This window comes from Filicampus tigris, chromosome 13, assembly GCF_054856515.1.
Source record: "Filicampus tigris isolate MCC_2025a chromosome 13, RoL_Ftig_1.0, whole genome shotgun sequence".
Taxonomy (NCBI): domain Eukaryota; kingdom Metazoa; phylum Chordata; class Actinopteri; order Syngnathiformes; family Syngnathidae; genus Filicampus; species Filicampus tigris.
This window is the reverse complement of record NC_141229.1, coordinates 18,893,520-18,903,898: the sequence shown is the minus strand read 5'-3', so window position 1 is coordinate 18,903,898 and position 10,379 is coordinate 18,893,520. Positions and strand designations below refer to the sequence as shown.

At 37.6% G+C, this 10,379-nt stretch overlaps 1 protein-coding gene across 1 annotated transcript; it reads left to right on the top strand.

The window, feature by feature from the left end:
- The first annotated feature begins 6,672 nt into the window (after positions 1-6,672).
- On the top strand, positions 6,673-10,356 carry LOC147137833 (creatine kinase, testis isozyme-like). Its single transcript, XM_086050043.1, has 8 exons — positions 6,673-6,827; positions 7,543-7,730; positions 7,801-7,955; positions 8,041-8,173; positions 9,448-9,619; positions 9,680-9,803; positions 9,896-10,085; positions 10,175-10,356. Exons 1-8 carry the CDS (start codon positions 6,805-6,807, stop codon positions 10,354-10,356), a joined length of 1,167 nt encoding a protein of 388 aa, XP_085906169.1. The 5' UTR covers positions 6,673-6,804.
- The last annotated feature ends 23 nt before the right edge of the window (positions 10,357-10,379 follow it).

The window sequence follows — 10,379 nt, the reverse complement described above, 5'->3', positions numbered from 1 at the left end:
CACGTGTAACGCGACAAAAACAACTCCAGTCATTTTCTTGAGTTTATCCGACAATTCTTTGTTAAAGAACTGTATCCATTCTCATCAAACCGAATTTCAATTTTACAATTGTTTTCCAAAAAAGAAGTTCAAAGTTTGAGATCCATTTTTTTTAATTCCCCATTCCCCCCAAAGCAAAGGAAATTAATTATAAAATTCTCAATAGGGTATACCCATCGTCTGAATTTTTAAGGAATCGCTTCAATTTGGATCACAACAACTGTGTATTCTGTGATGAAGACATTGAAACAACTGAACATCTATTTTATGATTATACATTTGTTAATGCCTTCTGGGAAGATTTGTATGACTGGTTGTTCCCTAAATTGCCCAATCTTTCTACTCAAAAGAAAATGTTTTGTATGGTATTTCTGTCAAAGAGTTAACCCATGACCTAATAATTAACACACTTATAATTCTCGAAAAATATTTTATACATAGAAACAGAAATATCAAATCTCAACCTAAATTTTTTGTTTTTCATAAAGAACTGTGTCATTACTTTTCATCATTGAAATGTATGATAAAGAAAAATGCTGTGACATTGTGTACATTAGTAGAGGAGCTAAACCTTGCTGAAACCCCCTAGCGTGCCTCTTCCTTTCTTCTTTTATTTCTTTATTGGTTATTGGTTATTTTATTTATTTATTTTATTTGAATTTTATGGTGGTGTTTTGTGACCCTTCTTGAGGCTTGTCTGTTACCTTTTTTGTTTTATAATAACATTGTAGTATGCCAATACGTTTTGTACATTTGAAGTTCAATTAAAAAAAAAAAAAAAGTTTATCTGTGGTCGACTTGCCAGGCATCAAGTCAAAATTCAAAAGGTCCATGGAATGTTTTTTTAAATTTTTTTTACCATTATTATCGTGTAACAAATAGAAATAATATAACGTGTGCACACAATGCTAATTCGGTGAGAGCTCTTTTATTGCAATGGCATGATCCTATGTTGAATTTAGGCTTTCTTTTAGGCTGGAAATAAATAAGCTTCACAAACATTCTCAAATGTACATATATTGTAGATTACTGATGAGAACAGAATACTAAGGCCTTGTCTACACGTAGCCGGGGGTTTTTAACAACCGTATATCCTCCCCCGCCGGCGTTGGAATACTTAGAATACACATAAAAACGCATCCACACAAAACCGCGGAAGTGCGTTTTCAAATGCTGCCATACATATTTAACTATATAGTGTGGTCTATATTAAATGTTTCGACTCTATGGTGTGGTGGGACATCACTACCTTTGATCAATATTTGTATCAATAAGATTTATTTTTTAAATATAAATATTGGAACTGATATTTTGTCCAGTAAATAAATAATCACAGACGGTAAACCACAAATGAAATTGTCATTATTCTCAAATGAATTTACACACTGGGAGTGGTCCTTTCCCAACCGGCAGGTTGTGGGTTCAATCCCCGGCCATTGTGACCATGTTGAAGTATCCTTGAGCAAGTTGCTGAACCCCCAGTTGCTCCCGATGCTGCGTCATCAGGAGGCAGATGAGGTACAGTGCGAAGCGCTTTGAGTACCAAAGGTAGAAAAGCGCTATAGTTGACAGTCCATTTGCCATTTACACACAAATAATAGTGATCCATAACATATAATTGATGATTGGTCTAACAAGATAGATGGATGGATGGATGGATGGATGGATGGATGGATGGATGGATGGATGGATAGATAGATAGATAGATAGATAGATAGATAGATAGATAGATAGATAGATAGATAGATAGATAGATAGATAGATAGATAGATAGAAACACACAGACAGGGCATGTGTAATAAAAGCAAAAATAAGTATTGATCAAGTCAAAACTGACCTGACTAGAAGTGTTTCCTTTTTCATTACTTTTTTTTCTATTTATAATAATTGAAAGTTCAGTTAGTTCTGATATTCTTTTACTACATGGAGACAACGTTTCAAGGTGATTTGAAAAAAAAAGTTAAATAAGAAACGAGCGCATCAGACTCTAATAATGGCGTCTAATGTAGTTGCCCGATTGATGGTGCCGTAGCGTGACGGCATTTGTCACCGGCAGATAATTTGCATTTTGATTGCGAACAGCCAATCAGAATCACTACGTTTTACATATGGCAATTGATGGCACTAAGTTCGATAAATCATATCTAAAAAGCACAGTGACTTATTTTTTTGCAGTTTATTCGCTTGGTTTTACTTAGCTCCTGCTTGTATTTTGTGTCTATGATTTGCATTTTATTTTATAAAACCGTGAGTTATTATTGTCACAAACAATAACTTCTCAGGCCTTTCAAATGATGTCAATGGTTTAAAGATATTTGAGATGCTTGGCAGAGAATTGACCCGCGCACGTACGTTGTTGCGTGAAGTTCCAAGTGCGACAATAACTTTGTAGTTGAGTAATGTTGGAAATAATAGCTTACAATCAAGAGATGTTATGAGCTACTCTACTTGCTAAATGTGCTAAATGCAGACTAGGAAATTTGTGCTGGTTCTATTGCAGCAAGACTTAAACATGGAGTTACAGATATCATTAGCAAAACACAATCAGGATTTCTTAAAGGCAGATTTATTCACAACAACATTAGACTTGTTTTGGACTTACTTGATTAGTGATTTTCTTGGGGAAAATAGTTTTATTTTTTTGTTAGATTTTTACAAAGGATTTGATTTTGTTGATCATCCTTTTATTTTTGAAACACTTAATCATTTTTGTTTTGGTTAAAATGTATTAGCACCATTGGTATGTTATATTTTGATATAAATAGTTTGGTTTCTTTAGGTCATGGCACGTGTAAGAGATTCAACATAGAGGTATTCGCCAGGGCTGAGTAAGCTCTCCCCTCTTGTTTAGAATGGTTGCAGAGATGTTATCAATATTAAAAGTAGTGCAATTGCAGGGATCGAGATAAGTCAGCTAGCTGACGATACAACCCTGTTTTTGAAAAACAAAGCTCAAATTCCATTAGTTCTGCAAACAATTGATCATTTTTCAAAGGCCTCTGGCACACAACTAAATTTAAATAAATGTGAATTATTTGGTCTGAAAGAGCATGCTATGCCATTATTATCTAACATAAAAGTCAAGAAAGAGGTTGAATATAGGGGCTAATTATAACAAGAGACAAAAAGGTGTCTGAAAAGATGAATATTTGGTATAACATCAACAAATGCAAACTAATCCTTAGTCGATGGTTGCAAAGAGATATCTCAGTCTTTGGGAGAATATTGTTGACCAAGTCTTTCTCGATTAATATATCCGGTGTATTCCCTTCCCATATCACATAAATTGATTAAAGTTATTAATAACTTGAACTTCAATTTTATTTGGAAAAATAAATGTCACTAAATAGGCAAAAAATGATGATTAAATGTTATGAAGATGGAGGTGGTAATGCCATAGACTTTGTCCAATGTCTCTTTTTTTCTATGGTGCAACAAGATATATATTATTCAGATGTTACACCTAATTTGAAACAACTTTGGATTGGTGGCATGGACATTTGTAATCCCAAGTGTAATGACAAATTTCTAAGACATTATTTGCAAAATTGTAGTTTCCCAAACTTTGTAAAAAGGTATTACGTCTTAAAAGATTTTTAAAAAAGAAGAAATTAAGAAGATCAGATGTAATTACCTGTCTCTCCGATCCCATTTAAAATGAAGGTAAACCAATTCAAAATCACAAACAAAATTTACCCAACGAATGAATATCCAAATTATAAATTCAAAATGGAAACTGGGAAATGTGTTTTCTGTGAAACTGAAAGTGAAAACCTGGAACATCTTTTCTTCTCTTGTGATATAATACAGAAATTTTGGAAGGATTTTCATGACTGGCTACAATTAACTATGTTAACAATGAAAGAGATCCAAGTTGGTATAACTATTAAGAATAATATAAACTTTGGAATCAATAATTTACTTGTAATGTGTAAACATTTTATTCATAAATGTCATTTTGTCAAGACGAAACCTACTATATCTCACTTGAAGAATGAGATCAATCTCTTTGTAAAATCTTTGAAGCTAATATAACAGAAAAATGCCCGTGCTCTTGAAGCATTCTTGTCTGATTTTGATTTAAGGTAATATTTTGCTGTCACTGTTTAACAAACTTTTGTTTTCCCTTTTTTGATGACTTCTGACAATGACCCTTGTTCTGTGTGGTTTTATTTTTTATTTTGTTTTTTTGTTTGTTTTTTGTATTTGTACCTATCATTTGATTGTAACACTGCTGTGCTTTATTTGTTTGTATTTGAGATTTGTTAAAACATAATAAAAAAAGCCCCCCCAAAAAAACCGTCAAAGCATTGTTGTCGCATGGTGACGACATAAATCTCCGGGTGTAACCGTCCACATCAAAATGCTAATCTGGAGATATCCGGAGATATCTGCAAATCTCCACTGTGGCCGGAGTTTTGTGTTTTCACTGAAAAAACTGTGGGGACGTGTGGATGATAGGGCTAACCGCAGGCTTATATCCGGCGTTTTCAAAACCCCCGGCTACGTGTAAGGGCCTAAATACGCTTGCCTTTAAAGAAACGCCGATCATTGCAGTTTCCAGCAATGGTGCACGCCATTTGCTTACCCAGAGTTCAAAGTTCATGACTCATTCCCTTCATAACCGTGTCCATATTTCATTTGTATTGTGGACAAAAAAAAAAGCCATGTGATGTCTGTGGCTCTGCAAATATTCAGAGGTGTTTGATGAGCATTCTTCAACTTTCTCAATCTGTTTTGCCACCTGTCACAGCTTTTTTGAAAAGTGTTTAGCCATCAAATATACCAGCACATCACATCATCATAAACAACCTCATAAAATTAGCACATCAGCCTCACATTACAGAGGTCGAGGGTTCGATTCTAGACTCTAGCCTCCCTGCGTGGGTTTTCTTTTGGTTCTCTGGTTTCTTCCCACATTCCAAAAACATGCATGGTCGGTTAATTGAACACTCTTACCCTTAGGTGTGACTGTGGGTGTGAATGGTTGTTTGCTTTTGTGTGCTGCGATTGGTTCAGGGTTCACATGCCACAGAGTGTGTGGTGTGTGTGTGTATATATATATATATATATATATATATATATATATATATATATATATATATATATATATATATATATATATATATAAAACAACTGTGCAACTGTGATGTCATTATCAGTCGACAGAGGTGACAAAATGGCTGCCCCAACTCTTATTCCACGAACGCAATATTTATCAGAATGCCTTGTTTTGAGTCTCAGTCTGCATAGAACATATTCTTGAAAAAAATATGTTTGGGTTGGCTTCTTCTTTAATGATCTGCTGTTACCCACCGCCTAATTTAAGTCGAATAAGGGGGGGGCACTTATTTTTTTCCACTTAAAGCACCGAGTATTAATATAGATAACAAAGGGTAGGACTGGGTAAGTTTTTGTACTTTTTCCTACTCCCTTTGACCATGTCAACTACGCTGACCTCTGACATGTATTGATCATCATTCTCTTTTTAATTTTTATATTTTGTAAATTGTTTATATGTTCAATAAATCAAACTTTCAGTCAAATGTAAATACTTTCAGATTGTATTAATCCTCCATGAGAGAAAACAAATTATCTTTGTGTTTTAAGCAGACACTAATGGAGACTGTACTTTAAAAAAACGGATCAACATTTTTTTTTTAAGTACAGCAGCCTATACCGGGGAACTCATAAATGAGATGGAGGCCAATACCTGGTACTTGTGTAGGAGCATCAGCAGTACCAAGATGCCACGCAGTAGAAGAGGAGAGAAACTACTCTAGAAAGCTTTGTGACTGGATGCGGGCGGCATCAAGTTGCGCCCTGAAGTAGGTAAGGAATGAATGGCATTCGGGAGTCTACGGTACATTCGTAAAAAGATCACACAAGCAAATCAGAAAAAGATGAAAAATGTCTCATTTTGTTGTTGTCGGTGTTAACTTTTATCTACAGTGGTCTGAAATAAGTAAACATGCAAGGAATTTAATTAAATTCCACAACGGATATGTGGAAATAGTAACAATTAATCCTCTAAAGCATAAAAGAGAATTCCAGTCGAGGATTGAAATACTATTAAACCGAGCATTATTAAAGTTGTGCACAAAATATCACAATCTACCTTATCTATCTTATACCAAGGCAATCACTGTAGTGATTCTGTCTAAGTGAAAGCGTTGCCCTGTAAGATTCTTGCCACTCGCAAGTATAGTCACATATGTAAGTACTGTATTTTAAATACTTATTACGATCGCATCAATGCTTCTCAAACAAATTCGTTAACGCCGCCTAATTTGTGCAGTCGGCGCATGGGAGGCAACTATGACTCTTTTTTAATCAAAACAATTACGTGTTGGGAATTTCGAGTCAGACAAAATAAGTTGAAGTAAGTCACAGTGATACAATACATTACATTGTTGACAACCAAAGTTGATTGTGTTGTGCGTCATTTTTTTCATAAGCGTTAAAGACCCCGTCACGAATTCGATAATGACGCCCTGATGGAACAGTTTTTTTTTTTTTTTGTACAAAGCGAACGTCGACCACACGATGTCTTTGAATGCTCGCCCACGTAGTGTGCTGTCACGTTTATTGGACAGTTCGTAGCGCTGACGTTGGGGCTATATAGGTTGGAACACACGCATTGAAATGCGTTTTGAAACATTCAGCAGGACAACTCTGTCTGTGCAACCTTTCTCCTATCTCCGAAAACTGAGCAGTTATTAGTCTATTACTAGTGCTGGATCTGTGAAGAGAGAAGACGGAAACATGTCAGACACTATTGAACAAGTGTAAGTCAGTCGCATAGAAATGTCCAGGAATTATTCAATTGTAATATTATTTGGTAGACAACTCGATTGTATTGACTTTTTCAAAAGCACCATATAGTTTCCGATAAAATGTACAGCATTCATCATCAAGGTGGTCACTCATTGTGGGGTTCAAAAATGTTACCTCAACTAGAAAGCAACTTATTTGACTTAAATATCACTATTATATATGTCTTAAATAAATGTAACTTCATGTTATGACAATTCCTTCCTGAGTTTACTGAATAACTGCTCTTGGTTCAGAGAGCCCTTTATAACCCTTTATAGTATTTGAAATGTAAAGCATCTTACCTATAAGGGAGCAAATTACAGAATTCTGTTAATTGCTGCTTTCATCTTTTTTTTTTTTGTTTTAACACACGACTGTCTTCAGACCGATAAAATGTAGTTTTCATTCATCTTTTTTTTTTTGTTTTAACACACGACTGTCTTCAGACCGATAAAATGTAGTTTTCATCATTGCGGCGTCATTGCTCAAACTACATGACCTGAAACCTGGGCCATCACTAAAAAATTACTCACCAAAATATCACAAGAAATGGAAAAAAAAAAACAGAACATGGCATTAATGTCACAAGTTTAGTTCCATCAATGTTATCATTTGGGGCAGTTTGAATTGGGTCTACCTTAATCCAACTGAATAAATCAGGTCCTGGTCTTAATTGTATTTGTCTAGCTCTGATGAAATGGCCAACCTTAAACTGGGTGAGCGGTCAGTGCAGGATGACTTCCCCAATCTGAGTCAGCACAACAACCACATGGCCAAGTTGTTAACAATGGACATGTACAACAAGCTTCGGGGAAAGTGTACCCCCAATGGCTTCACCATTGATGATGTCATTCAGACAGGAGTGGATAATCCAGGTACAATTTTTGAATTCGCTATGGTGAGCCGTGTGAGATTTTGCATTGTTGTTGACTTTGATGAGTGCAGGTCACCCCTTTATCATGACGGTGGGCTGCGTGGCTGGAGATGAGGAGTCGTACGAAGTCTTCAAAGACTTGATGGACCTTGTGATTCAGGAAAGACATGGAGGTTACAGACCATCGGACAAACACAAGACCGACCTCGACCCGGAACACCTGAAGGTACAAAAGAATTTTAACTGGAGCTGGATTGAATGTTTTTGTTTGTTTTCATTTTACTATATACATATTTTTTTCTGCCTCTAAGGGGGGCGATGACCTCGACCCCAACTATGTTCTGAGCAGCCGCGTGCGAACAGGCCGAAGCATTCGCGGTTATTGCTTGCCCCCACACTGCAGCCGGGGAGAGAGACGTGCTGTGGAGAGGATCTCGGTTGAAGGTAATGAGCAGATGTCACGCTATGCTTTGATTCTTGAACCATTGGGCCTTTTCATTATTTAGGTATGAATACATATTGTACTCAAGCCCCGGGAACTACAATAGTCAAGTGCCTATCAGACTAATAATTAAAAAAAAAATCCTAATTTGTTGGATTTTCCATCAATCACTGTGCAGCGCCGTGGCCATAATTATAGTGTGTGTGCGAGAGGTCGTATCAAGTTTTAATTGTTTCATATTGTCCCGCTCTGTGGCGCCTGTATTTTAAGTCCTTGCTATCGCTCACTGTGAGCGGGCACATTGGGTAGTAGCGCTGGTGCGTTCGCTGGCGGCCACCCTGCCGCTGGAGAGCGACTCACAGGCTCGAGTAGCCTGAAAAATGCTTGCCCCTCTTGTTGTGACACCCCGAGTGTGGTTTCGTCATTTTCTACCCCAACAATAGCATTATTTACATTTGGTGGTGTCATTGTGGGATGCAGGTCGTCAAGGTCCGGAGTTCTGATTATTTTTAAATACTATTTTGACTTGAGCCAGTATTGTAGGTGCAAGAGTGCACTATGTGTGCTAATTTGGTTAAATGTAGTTATCAGTGTAATACTATTGATACGTGGGCTTTCACTTGTAAAGCGCTGTCCTTTGGTACTCAAAGCACTAAAGGGGAAATCGACCCAAACATATTTTTTTCAAGAATATGTTACCAGCAGGCCCACTAGTTGAAACAAGGCATTGTGATTAATATTGCATTTGTAAGATGCGGCAAAATCCACCCGTTTTTAGCCATCTCAGGGGTCGGCCATGTTGTCACTTCTGTCGACTGAAAATGACATCGCAACTACTCAAGGGCTCAGGTAACGACCAATCACGTCTCAGCTTCAGAAAACAGGTCAGCCGTGATTGGTCGTTACCTGAGCCTTGAGTAGTTGCGATGTCATTTTCAGTTGACAGTGACCAAATGGCCGCCCCCAGAGATGGCTAAAAACGAGTGGATTAAACTCTTATTCCACAAATGTAATATCTATCAGAAGGCCTTGTTTCAACTAGAGGACTACAGGTAAAATTCAAGCACTACTGTTTTTAAACAGAAAACCCCTGTTCCAACGCTATTGCTCTCATGAAAAATAGGTCTAAGTTGGTATCTTAAAAGTTATTATTGGTTCTGTATGTAAATATCTAAATAAAAGCCCAAATTGACCTCACTTGCAGTACTTTAGGAGGTGTATAAAGTCGGTACAGGTGATTGAATCATTATAATAGGCTGAGTGTTAACCTTGGCAGCTCTGGATGCCTTAACTGGAGAACTGCAAGGGAAATACTACGCTTTGAAGAACATGACTGAGGGGGAGCAGCAGCAGCTGATTGATGACCACATGCTGTTTGACAAGCCAGTGTCCCCGCTACTGCTGGCATCAGGGATGGCCCGTGACTGGCCTGATGGCAGAGGCATCTGGTGAGTAGCTTAATAGAGCTGTATTTGGGTCGGAAAGTCATGCTGTCTTTTCCTTTAAAGGCACAATGATGACAAGACATTCCTGGTTTGGGTGAACGAGGAGGATCATCTACGAGTGATCTCCATGCAGAAAGGCGGCAACATGAAGGACGTGTTCACTCGCTTCTGCACAGGACTCAAAGAGGTTTTTCAGAGTCAATTATGTTTTAATTTGATGGTTAACAAAAGCAAGCTCAAAAGGATGCTTAATGCCAGCAAATATTTGGTGTTTTTCAGATGGAGTCCTTGTTCAAAGAAAAAGGGGAGGAATTCATGTGGAATGAGCACCTTGGCTACATTCTGACTTGCCCATCCAACCTTGGCACTGGTCTACGTGCGGGTGTACACGTAAAGCTTCCAAACATGAGCCAACACCCCGAGTTTGAGGAAGTTCTAAAGCGGCTGAGGCTCCAGAAACGTGGAACTGGTAGATTTCTTAAAAATGTTTAATCAAAGTGGGGGAAAACACAAACAAGGCACTGAAATAAAATAGGAACTTGTCATTTGTCAAAACAGGCGGCGTCGACACCGATGCCGTGGATGGAGTCTTTGACATCTCAAACGCTGACAGACTCGGCTTCTCCGAGGTGGAGCTGGTGCAGATGGTGATTGATGGCGTCAAGGTGCTGGTAGAGATGGAGAAAAGACTGGAGATACAAGAGCCCATTGACAACCTCATGCCTAGTGTCAAGAGGTAAAACCAAATACGTAACCAATTGCC